The sequence below is a fragment of the Thunnus albacares genome, chromosome 11 (assembly GCF_914725855.1).
Source record: "Thunnus albacares chromosome 11, fThuAlb1.1, whole genome shotgun sequence".
In the NCBI taxonomy this organism is placed as follows: domain Eukaryota; kingdom Metazoa; phylum Chordata; class Actinopteri; order Scombriformes; family Scombridae; genus Thunnus; species Thunnus albacares.
In genome coordinates, this window is record NC_058116.1 from 16,102,064 (window position 1) to 16,119,131 (window position 17,068).

At 37.1% G+C, this 17,068-nt stretch overlaps 3 protein-coding genes across 5 annotated transcripts; 1 reads left to right on the top strand and 2 right to left on the bottom strand.

The window, feature by feature from the left end:
- Positions 1 to 1,219: 1,219 nt before the first annotated feature.
- Positions 1,220 to 5,234, bottom strand: LOC122992743 (glucose-6-phosphatase 2-like). Of its 2 annotated transcripts, XM_044366642.1 has the most exons (6): positions 5,050 to 5,234; positions 2,680 to 2,748; positions 2,486 to 2,595; positions 2,284 to 2,395; positions 2,080 to 2,201; positions 1,220 to 1,992 (listed from the first exon to the last, which is right to left on the bottom strand). In XM_044366642.1, the coding sequence occupies exons 2-6, from the start codon at positions 2,727 to 2,729 to the stop codon at positions 1,481 to 1,483; spliced, it is 906 nt and encodes a 301-aa protein (XP_044222577.1). In that variant the 5' UTR covers positions 2,730 to 2,748; positions 5,050 to 5,234; the 3' UTR covers positions 1,220 to 1,480. The 2 variants fall into 2 exon arrangements, with proteins under 2 accessions (XP_044222577.1, XP_044222576.1); XM_044366641.1 differs by lacking the exon at positions 5,050 to 5,234 and having other exon boundaries at positions 2,680 to 3,157.
- On the top strand, positions 4,820 to 9,784 carry spc25 (SPC25 component of NDC80 kinetochore complex). 2 transcript variants are annotated; one of them, XM_044366643.1, is made up of 7 exons: positions 4,820 to 4,927; positions 6,546 to 6,717; positions 7,255 to 7,320; positions 7,616 to 7,762; positions 7,882 to 8,007; positions 8,582 to 8,680; positions 9,473 to 9,784. In XM_044366643.1, exons 2-7 carry the CDS (start codon positions 6,567 to 6,569, stop codon positions 9,595 to 9,597), a joined length of 714 nt encoding a protein of 237 aa, XP_044222578.1. In that variant the 5' UTR covers positions 4,820 to 4,927; positions 6,546 to 6,566; the 3' UTR covers positions 9,598 to 9,784. The 2 variants fall into 2 exon arrangements, with proteins under 2 accessions (XP_044222578.1, XP_044222580.1); XM_044366645.1 differs by lacking the exon at positions 4,820 to 4,927 and adding an exon at positions 5,312 to 5,392.
- Positions 9,785 to 9,787: 3 nt separating this feature from the next.
- On the bottom strand, positions 9,788 to 16,402 carry nostrin (nitric oxide synthase trafficking). The gene is made up of 16 exons (XM_044366640.1): positions 16,319 to 16,402; positions 16,048 to 16,133; positions 15,871 to 15,954; positions 15,595 to 15,657; positions 15,411 to 15,492; positions 15,273 to 15,335; positions 14,087 to 14,185; positions 13,860 to 13,985; positions 13,237 to 13,335; positions 13,026 to 13,148; positions 12,452 to 12,560; positions 12,214 to 12,302; positions 11,946 to 12,071; positions 10,276 to 10,531; positions 10,093 to 10,185; positions 9,788 to 10,009 (listed from the first exon to the last, which is right to left on the bottom strand). The coding sequence occupies exons 1-16, from the start codon at positions 16,343 to 16,345 to the stop codon at positions 9,873 to 9,875; spliced, it is 1,662 nt and encodes a 553-aa protein (XP_044222575.1). The 5' UTR covers positions 16,346 to 16,402; the 3' UTR covers positions 9,788 to 9,872.
- Positions 16,403 to 17,068: the final 666 nt, after the last annotated feature.

A 17,068-nucleotide genomic window follows, 5' to 3' on the forward strand; every position in this document is an offset into this window, starting at 1 on the left:
TGAGGCTACGTTTCTAAATATTTTACTTAATATGTTGAAGTTGCTGTAGGATGCTAAGTAATGCTCTGTTGCTGTCGCCCCCAGCACCGAGACATTAAAGTACCCAGACACACAGATGTTTCTTCAAGCTTGGTTTAACAAGTAGCCTACGCACTTAGGACAGTTACATCATTTAGTGCCAGGCCTCAGGTGCCATCGGATGCTAAGCAACCATGGACGATGGGGAAAGATGTGAAATGGGCTCTGCTGGGGAGTTTAACTAATCTAGTTGCATCAGAGACTCTGTTCTACCTCATTACATTTTGGCTGATTAATACCTGAATTTGCCTGAAGAAGAGAAGTGACCCATGAGGAATTATGTAATTCACACAGAGCGGGATATACATACATACACGCTGTGCTGCAGGAGAGAAACCCCGAACTATACAAGTATCGAGTCAGATTTGTTGTTTAAATTTGTGCAGCATAATCAACGTTTTGAGAATCTCACATTCATCTCTGTCATAAAATAATCATAATGTAGAGTTTCAATTTTTTTAAACTCAGCAGCAATGCAGTCTGATCAAATAGAGTTATAATAATGTTTCTGTTTTAGTGTTTTGTCACTGATAAAGTGGACTAATGTGGAAATTAAGTAGTAGTTGTCCAAACAGTTTTATAAACTTTGAGGGAAACAATTTCATATATTTTAAAGAAATAATAGATTTGAGGTTTGACCTTGTTTTTGTGTCTCCACTCCAGCAAAAACATTTAATAATTTATTTGAATTTAATGTTTACAACAAACTGGCATTTGGCAACATTTGCACTCTGTGTTTGTCCATTTAACTGCACTGGTGAAATAAGTACTCTGATCTTTTATTTAAGGAAAAGTAGCATTACCACAGTGTGAAAGTAAGAAAAGTACTTTTCTAGGCTCTATTTCCTACTGGGGATCGATATTATTATCTTAACCTATAATAATACATCATAATTTATTTGTTGATCATATTTTATATTATTAATCTGAATCTGAAAAGTAATTAAAGTTACCAAGTGAAGGTAGTGAAAAAGTAGAGTAAAAAGGGTAAAAAGTACAATATGTAATGGAGTAGAAATATAAAGTAGCGCAGAATAGAAATACTCAAGTTAATATTTAGGGAAAAAATTAAGTCACTTTGGATAAAGGTTTAATAATCTTAACATTGTTTTAATTACAACAATCTTTCACATCATGTCATTAAAGCTTCACATATTCATTCATACAGTGAACTATACTGTATGTAAAACAAACAAATAAAGGATAAAAACTCAGATACATGTGTCACAGTTCATATGTTCACCACGTAAAGTTACACCACATAAAAACGTATTCCATTGCTTATGTGACTGTACAGTAGCCTAACTGTGAATTTTGGGTGATGAAAGCATACCCACTTATATGCTTAAAAAAGAAAATTAAAAGTGATATGAATTATGTTACAAGATGTTTTCTTAGAACTTTAACGTAGCTTCCTGTCCTCCTCTCCGATCAGCAGGTGAACACAGTACGGAATAACAGCAACTACACTGAAGGGAACTGAAGCGCTCTTACAAAATGACAGGACATAAAACAGAACTTCAGTGTGAGTGGGCATTTTGATAAAATCATACAGTTGCAGAAATGTGAGAGTTGCTGTCACACACATGAGTTTAAATCTGGTTTTGTAGCCGTTTTTCCCCTTACAGCTCTGAATAAACATCTCCGAGTTCACGGCCAGGCCCAGACCAAACAGGGCTCCCAGGTTTCTCACCAGACCAGCAAAAGGAGTGGTGTCAAGATGGATCCAGTCTGGGTTAGCACACCATGTCTTGGCTTTAGTAACTGACCACAGAGGATCAATGTCCGTTAATTTGAGTAGCAAATAAAAGCAAGCAGCAAAAGAGAAAAGAAAAACATTGGTCTGGATGTACACTTTCAAGTTTGCATAGTAGATTGAGGGGATGTGATCAAACACTTCAGCAACCAGCATACCTACAAATAGTAGAAAAACAGTATTATTAAGTCTAACATGAACTACTACAGTAGGGAAGTAGTTAAGGATCAGAAGCTGGAACTCACCGGCTAAAAGACCGAGGATAACCTGATGTGGGAAATGTGTGGCAATAAAAACCCTGGACACGCAAACACTTATCTGAATGAGCCAAAAAGTCATCCACAAAGAAGACTTCAGAAGACGAAACCTGAAAGGATACAAATATTTAGAGCAGACCAGTTATGAGGAAACCATTCACTGCAATGACATGATACAAGAGAGCGTCCTACCTCTGAAAACTCTGGACAGATTTGACACTGGAGGGTCGGATGAAGCTGAGAGCAGACGTGATCATCACATACCACACACATGATGAGCCCATGGCATGACCAGATGGACTACCTGCACAAAGAAACATTGAAGAGAGTTTTTGACAGTAAAGTGTCACTTTTAATGCCTTCAGCGAAAAAGTACTGCAAACATGATACTAACCTGGACCTGTTTCACATGTTATGTGAAATTGTTCCAAATAGGGGACTGAATCATTGTGGTAGAAGTGAGTTTCGTGCACCCACCAGTAAGGTCGCTGCCCAAATAGAATCCTGGAAAAACAAGTATATAATTAAACTCTAAAAATACACAAAATAGTCTGAAATAGAAAAATATCACCACTCATGATGGCTTACCATTTGAAAATAAGATTGAACCAATCTCCGAAAACAGCCGCCCATATCATCTTGGTGCCCACATCATGACTGAGATGGAACCAGAGGGGGAAATAAACAGAGAAAATATTACGGGGGTCACCAACAGTCGACATGAAGTTGAGGAAGTCGTGGTATTCCTTGTAGTTGGTCTGGAGGTGCTGTATGACCAGCACCCCACTACTGTAGACAAAATCCATCTGAGGTTGCTCCTTCAGCATCAGTCAAAGCACCATGAACCCCTGCTACCTCTCAGATAGCTTTATATCTCATCCTGGCATCATAAAATCATTCAGCGGAGCCATGGCAACAGCTGCAAGCTCTTGAGTTCAAACACACAAGAAATAAAATAATGTGTTCCCAGGTCATGAGAGCTCAGCGTTTTAAGACATGTTACAAAAACTGTTTACACCCTGTGCAGTCATCAGGTATTTTACAGACCATTGCTTTTACAATTGTTAAATATTAGCCATTGTACACACTAAAAGAAACCAACGTAACCCTGTGGATCCTTTCAGCCTCATTAATATTCTCATTCTCAGTGAACGTAGCAACAAAATGGGCTTCACATGATACTGTAACTGAAAAACAGAGTCCATCTGGTGCCCACAGTCAAGTATATATCCAGTAGATCTATCATCAATTTTTCTTTTCCATTTTAAAACTACCCTATTTATTAGATCACTTACATTATATAAACTATAAAATAATATTATATTGATCATTTTGAAGTTGATGCTGAGTAGAGTAGTTGGGACCCACTTCTCAGATTCACCACAAGGGGGTATAAAGTTACACCAAAAGACATGAAAGTTGCTTTGTGAGAACCTCCAGGTTGCATTTTAAGATTTAGCCTTAGAAATAACTAATTAGAAATAACACCATCAAATAGTAGGCTACTGTTTGATGGTGTTAATTAGTGCAGCTAAAGAATAGAAAACTAGGCCCTCTGAATTGTAGTAATAGCGATGTTCAACTGATTTGTAAAAATGCTTTATTGAACAATACATTTACATTCAGTGAGGCTTATTGGCCAAATACTGAAATTAACAACACACTCAAATAATACATTAATACAGTAAAACTATCACACAAAACAAACATAGAACAAAAGGCAAAGGAATAAAATCATATATCAAAAACAAAACAAAACAAAACAAAATACATCCGCAAAAGAAACAATAGAACTGAAGACAATAAATAAGTAAATAAATAAAACTAACTAAATAAAGATTACACGTTTACATGAGTGAGTTCTGAGTGTGGGGACAGTAGTCAGGCACTTTTGTGGTTCTTCATAAGGCTTATAGACTGCAGGAGAAAAGCAGATGTTTAGCAGATTTTTTTCTTTCTTTACTGACATAAAACAGTTATAATTTTCTTCCTCTACTTGATGATCATATACAAAATATCAAAATATTTATCTTGTGGTTTGCAGAAAAGTAAAAAACAAACAAACAAACAAACAAACAAACAAACAAACAAACTGAGCTAGGAGCAGTTACAATTCATACAAAGATTTCAAACAAAAACTATTCAGTCAAATGTAGGCTACTATTTGACCTCCTTTGCAAAAAACCAAGTTCAGCTCTTTACCTGTAAATTTTATGGATATGAAATTTGACCAATACGATTAAAAGATTTGTAATATCTTCTAGTATTCCAAACAGTACATTTCCAAAATAATATAAAATGTTCATCAATAGATATTTAGCTGATTTGTTTTCCATCACTTTAATTATAGAAATCCTCACTTACAACTCACTTTGACATTAATCGAATAACAGAAACAATTAGGCACCATAATGAAATAAAGATAACATCAAGGACATGACTTCACTTTCAGTTTGTTGATACAGCCAACATGGTTACAGGACAAAGGGTAAAAGTAATAATAAGATGTTAAGCTGATTTGTAAGCGGAAGAAAAATAAATTAAGTGGACAGGGCAGAAGATAATTGATCAGCTACTTTCGAAGAACAGGGCTGATAGGAAAAGTCTAACAATGAGGACACATCAGTAGATAATTAGCTCCAGGAGATGGCAGTAAGGCGACAATATGGATGCCAGGTGCCTTTAAACACCAAAGAAGAAGAAGAAGAAAAACGAATAAACGTTGTTTCCGGTGTTCACTGCCCGCCCCCTTAATACAGACCGCGGATTTTTGAAAATAACGACAAGTCCAGAAGTAGAAGACAGAGGTTCATTTTCACCAGCCGATATTTGTAAGGTGAGTGTCGGGTATAGTGAACTAGTCTAATGCCGGTTGGTTAACGTGAAAGCGTCCGTTTGTTTTAATTCCCCGCGTGTGCTCTGGGCATGCTACGGCTAACTTAATTTAACTTAACTTACGTTAACGTCAACCGTTAATGTTTCCAGGCTAGTGTTAGCTGAAGTGCTAATGTTGATACGATAAGTTAACCGGACTTTAACGGTAGGTTTAACTGGAGGTATTAACGGTTCTTAACGGACACTGTAGCCACAGTTGTGACCTCAGCATTATGTACTCGTTTATTCGAACGGAGTGATGGAAACGGTTATAAATTGTGCTCAATAGGGGCCATGTAGGCAGTATGACGTCACCTGTTCAGACATCAGTTGTTTACACTTTTAACGTTTTCAGACCTGCCTCGTTCATTGTCAGTTTCAGTGTCACACCGGTGTTTTCTGGGACTAGTTAATCACAACCAGATTGGTAACGTAATTATACTACACTAATGTTAATTATAATATACTAAGTAACAAGTTAACTAACTGGCTAGCGTTAACTAACGCGGTTAAGTTCGACAAAAATAACCCCCATTTCGATTTTTTTTACTTACTTTAGCTTTCCTTGTATTTTGATGCGGGAGTTATTTTTTATTTCTTTGAGTTTTTGGATTTCATGATTGTATTGCTTTGTTTTTATGTTGAATGTCTTGTGTTTCTTTATGTTTCTTGGTTTTGGGACCATGTTGGAAATAAGTGTTTTCACTTTAACATGTTATCTGTTAATCCATAAATCAAATCAGTCAGTCAATGTGAGTTTAGTAGCTTTTAAGGACATAACAATCCCACCTAATGGTCCACTTACTACTATTTTTCTTCTATAGCTTTCAACTGTACCACACAGTTTTCATCATACATAAACAATTGAATGATTGATTATGTTATTAGGTGGTATAGTATATGGTGGGCTACAGCAAACGGTTGTTTTTGTTATCAATTTAATCTGCTGATTATTTTCTTGATTAATGTTTTGTCTATAAAATGTCATTATAATGTCGTAGAGATTATGGTGATGTCTTCAAACGTCTGTTTTGTCAGTCCAAAATCAAATTATATTTACTTTGCTCTCATGTATGACACAGGAAAGCTTCACTTGTTCACATTTGAGGAAATGTTGGCATTTTTGCTTGAAAAATAACTAAAACAATCATTCAATTATCAAAATAGACCAATTTCCTGTCAATCAACTAATTGTTGCAGCTCCTATCTAGTGGGTGGGAATACTGATCTGTACTCTTGTCGTAACACTGTTATTTAACTTGGCTGCAAACCGTCAGCTTAGGGCCGTTGCACTTGAAATGCCTGAAACAATGAACTTGTTTGTATTTGTTTCTCAGCTTCAACCTCGACTTTATTAATATCCTGAAGGACATTTTGTTTGCAGCCAGGTGTTCAACACATTTAAATGACAAAAATACACAGTTGACATTAACAGCAAGAATCTATATTCAAAAACATACAAACAGTGTATATTTAAGAGATATTTTTAGTGTTAAAAGTACAAAGTGAGGGTTTATGTTGTGCTCATGATCAGCATTGTGCTCTGTTTATTTATCTATTTATTCATTTTTTTTAAACAGATTTTCAGTCTCCAGAGCATCATGGCGTCCATAACTGACCCAAACATGAGTGACATGTTTACCAATTCAATGAGGGAGATCCACAACAAACATCTTAAAGTATATGAGGAGATAATCGACACAACAGTGGAGTTGTGCCAGTCCCACAGACAGTTTGTGAAATCTGCACTTGGTACGTTTCCAACTAACTAATCATGATTTTGAACTTAACATAGTTAAATCTTTCAAACGAGCTATGGTGAGTGGTCCTTTTGTTAATTTGCCTATAACTGTTTCTTGTTGTATAATACTGTGCTCTGTAGTAATTTTATAGATATAATCTATAAAATAGATTGAGATGTGGACTTCTTTTAGAATAGTACTGATTCAAAACTTAATGTCATGAATCCCTGCAGCCAATATGTAGCAGATATATTGTGGAGCATTGCTAGGCTATGCTTGAAGTTGTAATATAAATGCATGTGTGAAGCAAAAGCTCCTATATGCTCAAGTGTTTAAGCCACAGGAAGTCTAATCTAAAAAGAAAACTTCTCCACATCACTTGAAAAGCAAAACCCCCAACACAATTGATTGTGACATTGAGTATTACTCAAGACCAAGGCTTTCAATTTTATACATTTTTTTTTTATTTTACCATGAGAGTTGCCTTTGTGCTATGGTAGACTGCTTTGGATGGTTAATGATGTTTTCTCTTTTTCCTTTGGTGCAGATACATGTTTAAAGAAATGTAAGGATGATGAAATGCTGTTTGACACAATTCAAACATTCAAAAGAGGTGAGTTTCTGCATTATGCTACAAAGTCTTACACCTTTGCTTTACATGTGTTGTGTACCCAGTTGTAGCTTTGTTTGTTTGTGTACAAGACTTCTGAAATGACCAATTATTGGCCCCACTGCATTTGTTATTTGCTGTTATGTGCTGAGTTTCTAATTTTTCTCATTATCTGATGTACACTATGGGCTGATACTTGTGGTTTTGGAGATAAGGGGATAGGTTATGATGCAACTTCAGCAGTTTCACTGTTTATGTGAGAGTGCATTCTTGGACCAATGCAATGCTTGTCCCACAGACCTGCAACAAAAAAGTGTGTCACTGAAGGAGAAACAGCACGCCATTTCTGAAGTAATATCTGAGGTTCAGCAGAAGGAGATGCAGAAAGATAGCCTTATCCAGAAGATTGAGAAACTTAAAGAGGAACAAGTCAAGAGAAAAGACTGTAAGTTGATGATATAAAATGGAATCAGTGGCGTATCACAGAAGTTATTTGTGACTGTGACATATGATGGTTTCAGTAAGTGACATCCAGATCTTTTTTTTTTTTTTTCCTTTTCTCAGTAATCAAATCCCAAAATAAAGCAAACAAGGACAGACTGAGGAATCTCCAGAAAGCCAGAGTAGTCTTCCAGGATCATTTGGGACTGGAGATACGAACAATCCAAGGCAAAACACAACTGGTGAAAGGTATATCAAACAAATGCACAGCTGTTTGCTCAGTATCATTCTGCTGTTTCATGGATTTCATCTTATCTGTGTGAATACATCTCCCAAAGCACCTTTGTTTGAAATCAGCTGTTGTTTTCTTGGTGTAGAAACAAATTTGAGTTCTTGCAATTTGGATATGATTCACACCCTACTGATGACCCCCAAAACAAATGGAAAATGCTGTTTTAGGTTAGAATACTTTTGAATACACTCACTCAGTGGCAGGATCCAACATTATATATTATATGTTAAATACTGTATATTATTTGTGACGGAGCAAAAGACTCAACCACAGAGACTTGAGGTCAGTACACACATCTATGTATGTATGAGGTGTGGCACATCAGGTCAGTAGTGGGAGTTAGCAGCAGCATGGACCGTCTTGCAGGGTTAATTGGCCATACCAGAATGGGAAGAAAAGGGAATAATACGCTGTCACAAATACAGCCACACAGTAATTATAGCTTGTCTCTTGTAAAGTCCCGGGTCTCACTTCAGTTGAAGAAAATATGACTTGTGAATTTATAGGATGTATTTGTTTTTCTTTTTAAAGGTGAAAAGTTGCAGTTTGTTTTCCGGCATATCAATCCCGCTGATCAGGACAGCGCCTACATTGTCACAATGGGGATCAAAGAAGATGGATCATACCAGAGTAAGTCTCACACACACACATACACACACACAAAAATGGTATATCAGAAAACAATATTGCAAAATCTTGCATAATGAAATTATGACAACCAAACCACTAGCAATATATGCCCTTCATTTTAAGTCTAAGTCATTTTTAAGTCTAATACTCTATATTTTTCATATCAACAAATCCCGAAGCTTGAGCGCCCCAATAGCCGAATGGTTACTGCACATGCCACGTAAACACAATGTCTCTGGTTTAGTTTGGGCAAAACATGCCAAAAATCCCCCCCAAAAAACAAAAACAAATCCCAAAGCCAGCAATGAATCGATTCTATCAACGAGTATTGTCTGAAGTCAAAGCCTGATATGGTTGATTCTTCTGTGCTGTAGACCTCCATTGCTGTTTTACTTTTATCCCACACACAACTTCCTGCTGCCGGGAATACTTTCTAGAGCACCAAATGTGTATTGATCCTCAACTGAAAATGGTCCCCAACAAATGCAGTATTTACACCCATTAAAAAAACACTTTATAAAAACTACAGTGTGCAGCTGTTTTGGGAAATGATGTAGCCTTTTAAAAAAATAAAACAATATATTTGTGACCAGTTTTGAAATTTTGGGCTTTGGGGTGAGTGCCACAGTCAGCGAGGGTGTGAGAAAAATGTGTTGAGAGACACACTAACACACTGCTTTATTGTTGACAATAATAAAAATGTTAATTATTACTAGCGTCATCCTTTAATAGTCAATAACAAACAATGTAAATGGCCTCCATAATATTTACCCAAATCTTCCATTTCTACAGTTGTGTCGAGTGACCCCTCGCTCGAGTGTTTGCCTGTCTTGGAAAAACGGCTTCAGGAGACCAATAACTTACCAGCATTCCTGGCAAATGTCAGGAAGGAGTTTATCTCACAGGCTCGTTGCTAAGATTGGAAGGAAAGGAAGATAAAGAAACTCGCAGCGAACTTCATGCTGCTTTGGGAACTGATGTGAGCACAGAGGGCTTCATGTTCAAGAAAGACGACTGAGGTCTTGGAGAAGAAAATGTATAATTAATTTTTTGTCTTTTTTATTAACAATTTTAAAGCAATAAAGTACATACACAGAAACCTGATTTGGGTTGTAAGTGTACATGAGGCTTTCTTGTGCTACTGCAGATTCTGGGTGAGATTTATATTTGTGCTGTTCATGAGTTGAGTCAATCAGGCGTCAGATGATTTGATGCTGTTTAACACAGGCAGCTCCTCAACATATGTTGATGGGAAAAGGCCAGTCCGCCCGTTAAGTACTCCAAACCACCAACCACTCTCTTCCTTTGTGTAAATATCTAGAAGATCTCCTGTAAAACAGAAATCACTGTATTATTTTATCTATTAATCTCTACTCTTGTTTTAGATGATCTGCCATTGAATAGCCACATACCTTCTCTCAAAGTTAATTCATCATCCTGGTCAGGTGTGAAATTGTAGAGGGCTTTGCATCTTCCTATACTGCAGTATTCTGGTATTGTTTGACCTGTTCAATGTTGATATTTTTCATTGTTTAATTGCATTATAGAAGTAATTACAAATAAATCTTTAAGTTGATGCTCTGTAAACGTGCTACCTTGTTCTCTGTTGTCATCTGTGTGAGGCAGGGCTCCATTAACTGTGCCGCCACACTCACCAGCTTCAGATTCATGTGTTGACGCTGTGGAAGAGACCAGGTCAGCGGCACTTTGCGAAGGCTCCACAGATTGTTGTGTCACAGCCTGAACAGGTCCTTTGTAAATGATGGAGGCTCTCAGTGATTGTCTGGATCTGAATGGTGTCTTCTTGAGTTTGACCGGACGAGTCAGTTGAACCACACTGTGCTCACAGTCCTTAGACAGAAACATAGTTTAGGTTATATTGAATCCACATGATTCAGCTTTGGAAATGTCATAAATTGTAGGAAAAAAATATGCTTGAACAGTGACTCCTAAGCAGAGGTACTTGTTCCTCCTGTTGCCAGGGGATACATGTTAAGATTGTGGAGTAGCTCTGCTAATAAAAAACCTATTTTTGGCTGATTATTTTTGGCAGCTATTATTGGCTGATTGCACAGGACACGCCTCCCGCTAACCCGAGTCAGTTGTAAAATTCAAAGAGCACATGCTGTCATTAAAACTAGCAAGCAGGGAAGTCAAAATGGATGTCTGAAAGAAATGGTTGAAACGTCCAGCAGTAAGCTTGAACAAACCTGATGGAAAAAAAGGTCAAATGTCAACAATCCCATGAGCACTGTGTTGTACTAAAGAAACATTTGTAACAGTATCTGAAGATACATATTTAATAGTGCTAAATGGCATCCCTGTGGTTTTTATGAAGGGATGCTTAATTATAGATTAACAATTTTTCAAGTCTGGCTAAAAACAACAGTAGGTTGCCCAAATGAACACTGAAACAGGTTTTGCTCACTGTTATTCCTCCTGTGCATACTAGCCATTGAAAGACCTTGTTTTGTTCAAAAACTTACTTAAGTTTATCTAAAGCTAATATGATGCTTCAGCCATCTGAGATATTTAAATGAAACTGATATCTTCCAGAGTTATTTTCTTTTTAAGTATTAAATTCCCTCTTTTTCTTTCCCTGTTGAGCTGCAGTGGAAGTATAGTAACAAAAAGGGAATTTGGTGCTAAGAAGACCGTAACATTGAAACATGCTGGCTTGATCTGACGAATTCGGATTGCTGAAATTTCTTGTTGTCTTTGGATAAACTTTTAAATACATTTTTTTGCACAGAATGAAGACGCAGGAAGCAGGTTATAAAGGGATCTCTTAAAGGCCGGTATGAGCAAGAGGAATGATTACAGCAAGAAAAACCTGTTTTAATGTTCATTTAGGCTCCTGACTATTGATTTAATACTGACATAAAAAATTGTGAATCTGTTCTTTAAGCTCATCTGACAGTGCTGTGGAGGTACTTAAGTAAAAAAAAGGTTGGGATTCACTGTCCTATAATATCTGAAACCCTTAAAAAATGTACAGTTTATTACACAACATAAATCCAGACAACTGTTCCTTAACTTAGCAATTATAGCATAATAATAACCACTACACATAAATTTATGTGAACCAAAATGCTAATTCATAGTGAGCTGATGCATCTTTGCAGTATGTTGAGAAAGAGCTTAATCATTCTCATTATTTTGAGGTTACAACCACAAACCCTCCATGCTAACCAACAGTCTATCACTACCTGAGATCATAGGTGTGCCAACACTCTCTGCTGAAGATGATGACATTCATTCTTACCTTATCTTTCCATTTGACAATGCTGTTACTAAATCGGTGTAAGGACTTGGGTTTCCCTTCTAATTCAGACAGCGTTACTGAGAGTTTGTAGTGAGTGGCCTCAAGCAGATCCTGTTTTAGAGCACTCTGCAGGTAACAAGATGATAAGGAGGTTTAGTGAACACTTCAACAAATCTATTTTATGATCAGCTTTACAGTAAACATCAGTCTGTACACACCACTTTCCCTCCACTCAACAGTCCTTCTGCACACACCATAAAGTCTGTACCTCATCAAGCTGCTGTTCAGTTTCCTCAAGGTTCTTCTGGTTTGAAAAGGATGGATTTTCAGAGTATGTTTTCATCAGTTTTTCAATTCCTGCAAAGACAATGTTAAAGGTGACTTATAAACAAAATCACCGCACCTAATACTGTCCGTTATGAATCACTGAGTTACACTGAAAGACAAATTTTCTGCCTCCGTTGAATTATATAAAGTAATTTTAATGGATTATGTACTGAACTTGCCTTCACAGTCTTTCTTTGTTTTTGTGATGCCGTCCTCCAGGCGCTGGAGCTTGATTTTGATGGCCTCTTTTCTTCGGTCTTTGGCCATCAGTGATTTGCTGTTCTCCTCCTGATGCATGCAAGACACAGATAACAGGGATTTATCAAAACACATCAGTAGCTATGACGGTTTATGGTCTATATGCCAAAGCTACAAAAGTTGCCTTGGAAATTTTACACATGTTCATAATATATTATCTTCAATACATCAGTTAAATCCTGTTGAGATCATATTTTCAAGAGAGAACTGAATACATAAATACATTTGTAGCAGCATAACTTAAAATACAAGATGTTAATAAATAAACAGTAAAGCAAAGTAAAAAGAAGCACTATTCATGTCAGGCCCTGTCACGAAATGTTAAGTAGATTTTTATATCTGCAGCTTGCAGCCCCCCTCTGAAAAGACACCCCCTGCAGAGACGACTGCGTCTGTCTTAGAGAAGGCGAGTTACTGACTGAGTCTGTGGCCTGCAGATGAACCTTCCTCCAAAATGCAACAACAGATTCTCTCACGGCAAAACTGCAGACTTACAAAATAATCCGCCATCAAAAACTCTGCTTTATCTTCAGCTGTGACGCTGTTTTCCTCCACCATGGTTTGTATGTCTTTATCCATGTCCACCCTTTGGACCAACTGTTCTATCTGTCTTTGGCCCTGGAAGTATCACAAGTACACATACAGTAAGTAATAATATCCATCCAGGTATTAACTTGTGAGCTACATTGAGGTCGGGATTTCTTACGTGTTTGAGTGTCTGCCCAATACTCGACATATGGAGATTGTATCTCATCAGAATGTTGCAAAGAACTTCAATTCGCTGTTTCTCCAGCTCCTGTATGATCTGAAACAAAGCATCAAATAGCACATTTAATCCCTGTCTAGACTCTTCTTCCTTGTCATTTACTCTCTGAAGCATGTAATACACTAATACTGTATATCACCAAATGTTAGATGATTGTCATGTAGAACTGAGGTAAATTTTAAATAAAAACACTGAGAGAAACAGTGACTGTCAGGCTGAACAGTAGCCAGAAGCTCATGGGTTTGATCATTACAGCAGGCTGGCAGTCACATAACCTGCTGAAGTGTCCTTGAACAAGGCTCACCTCATTTCCCCTTGTGCTGCTGCTCACTGATAAAAATGTGTTTACATGGTGCTCCAATCAGAGCAATTGCATGGTAGACTAACCTAGTGCTTATAAAAAGTATTCTGCAGCCAAAAGCTCACTGGTTCAATGCTCATCATAAATGAGGTGTCCTTGATCAAGACACTGAACCTGCCTGTTCACTTGCAGAAAGCCACTCTGGATAAGAGGAACAGCTAAATGCCTATAATATGAAAAGTAGGAAGGCAGTTTCCCACACCTGGTAGCAGTTTTTCAGTGTGTTTTCCCACTTGAGTCTCATCTGATGACCCTCCATGTTGATGTTAAAGTACTCCTCATCCACCCGCGCCTGTATCTCTGCTGACTTAGTCAGCCTGTTAAGCATCTGTAGTCAAGAACAGGAAGGAAGAGAAAAAAATTAGCAACCAAGCTGACAGTTTTTACAGCGAATATTTAACACGCAGTATGTGGTGGTGAAAAATATACCTTTTGTTTTTCTTTCTCTGTGCAAATGTGTTTGTTGCTCTCGACAAAGTTGAATAGAGCCTCGTGCTCTCGTGTTAATCCACTCAATTTCTTTTTAATCTGTTTTTAGAAAAAAGGAAACAAGAAATCACATTAACACATCATTAGCATATACAAATTATAGCTAAATTGCGCTTGTGTATGTCTGTGTGTGTGAGGAAAGGTGGATCTAATTTAAAACATTTTTAAAGCATAGTTTTCATCATACAGTATGTTGTGAGACCTGGTAAGGTATGTTTTATATATATTTGAAGTAACCACATTTGACATAAATTAAGGTATTTTTAAAGCAACTTTAAACAGCCAGATTATAAATTTGAGCTGCTATAATACACAAGAGAATATCAGGCTACACATAGAGTTTGTAGCTTATTCAGTCAAACCTGCCAGTTGAAACGTTTATGTAATGAATATTTCTTTTCCTGACATTCATTTATTAAAATCACATTTGAGGAAATCTAAGTTTTCAACTTTCATTTTATTCATTATTGAATTCAGTCGTTCCCTTATGTAAAATAAATACACAAGTTATATGTATACTTTCTGTGAAACCATTACATAACGCATTATGACACATTCACCATAAAAGCTGCTGTAACCCTTCATTCATATGATTTTTCATAGCAACAGCCAAAGGTCATTTTAAGTATGATCATAATACTTCATTCAAACGTCACAGTGGCTCATGATCCGTCTACCAACCATGCATGAAAGGTTTTAAAGTTATATGAACAATAATGATTTTGTGTTACCATGATGGGCAGAGAGTGTGGTTATGGCTGATCATAATACAGTATATCATGACAGCATTGGGATGATTATAAGACTTTATAACCTCTTGTGCAAAATGGTTAAAATGGTTATAAACTATTGCTGACTTTGTGAAGTCTTGTGATCCCACCTTTAACGGCCTCATAACTGTTTAATGCATTTTTAAGGCTTAAAATCTAGACTCTCTAAAAGTCCATTATGAATGCTTTGTAATGCATTATATATGTATTTATACATATACACATATACTATTATACTATTATGCATACTGTAAAAATTACCATAATATAATAATTTAAAGCTACAATAACTTCTCATAGCTGATACTCGTCTTTACATCTATTTAGTGTTTAAAACATGTTCGAAGATTCTTTACCTTGAGTTGCTCGCTCCAGTTAGCAGTCACAAGTTTTCCAGTTTTTTCAATGGCGCTGTCAAGCTATTAAAACAGAGAAAGTTAGAGACACGTTATGACTGGAAGCTAGATCTGACAGATAAAGAATAAATGACATACAGGCCTCTTTCTCTTATTATGCTCGTCCAGGACTTGGCGTATTTCCAGAACTGCTTCTTGCTGAAATGCATTTCCCAGTGATCTGAAATGAGAAGACAATGCCATATTTAACTCTAAATCTCCCTCACATTGGTTTAATTTTTGGACAGGCACAGCCATAAAGTGAACTCGGGTTGAAAACTACCTGTGAGCGTCTGCTCTTGAGTACATCTCATCTGACACATGACACCAGGCACTGTAGGTAGAACTGAGTGGGGAGCCAGCATGAAAAGGTTAGAGCTGTGGGCTAATCTGACACCTGCCTGTGTTTTGATCACATCTAACTTGCAAGGCACATGTCATTTCCCACGACACCCATTATTTCTGTACACCACTTGGCAGCTATCCCTAAAAGAGGTCACGTTGAACGCAAGCAGACAAAAGACAGAGCCAGTTAAAAATTCAGCACTGTGTCCCTTACTTGTTTGACATTTCTTTGGATGCCCTGATGAGTTTGCCGGCAAGTTTTTGTAGTCCTTTGGCGTAAGCATGTTCCATCTCAGCCCTAAAACAGGAAGAAGTTGCAGCAAGAGACATTAACTGAGTCAAACAATAACTTGCAACATTTTTTTGAAGGCCATAACTGTATTTAACCTACCTTTGCTGAAAAACTGTCATAAGTTCTTTGCAGAAAGACTCCCCAGCTTTTGAAAAGCGTTTCACATTTTGATACAGTTGGTTATACTGAAAGACGGTGAAAAAAGATTCCATGAGATTTTTTTGCCGTGTGGCAATAATAAATACAAAGTTAGCTGTGATTGTGATAGTTGTAAACTATCTATAATACTAAAATGTATATTAAAACATTATTTTGTGCTACAGTGCTTTTCCAAAATAAACATTGCAGTCATTTTTTAACAAATACTCACGGAGCAGGTGCTGATAGGGTCCTTCATCTTAAAGACTGTAGCTGTTTGTTGACTTTGGACCTGGAACTTTGACCACCTCCTCCCAAACTCACTCATGCGGAAATCACCTGTGCTTTTTTTTCCCCTTTTTACAAAGGAAAATTCCAGAGCGTGAAAAAAAGGAACTGCAAATGTAAACTCGAGCAGGATGCCAAGTCAGTCTGCCACAGATACTGAGAAAGTGTAATAATCCAGCTCCTAGGCCAAGACAAATATGGGAACGGACACAATGAATGGCAGTAAAATAAAGATATTTATTATAATAAAGTAAACAACTGAAGAAATATGGATTGTCAGTCAGTAACGTATTAATGTAGGTGTGAATGCATGAACAGTGAGGTGTAAGGTCTTATGGAGTATAAACAAAACTAAAGTCAAACAAAAAGCAGAAGCCTGCAGCTGCTGGCTGGGATGAATCGAGTTGGCCTTTTATCCTATGAGAGCATTAGGCCCAGGTGCTCTGAATCTGGCTGGCTGCCACACCCACATTCTTCCAGATACTTTTATGGACACAAAAGAACAATAACTCATAACCACACCAGCATCAATACATTTAAGGTAGGTTAGGCAGGGCCCTCACAGAAAGAAAAAGATATAAACACAACACAAAGGCCTATTCATGTTCGTATCTGTGAATTCAGTGGTGACCAAGGAAGTTATGTGACAAAATCAGGATTTCTCTATTTCATGTTAAAAAAAAGTAACCCCGCT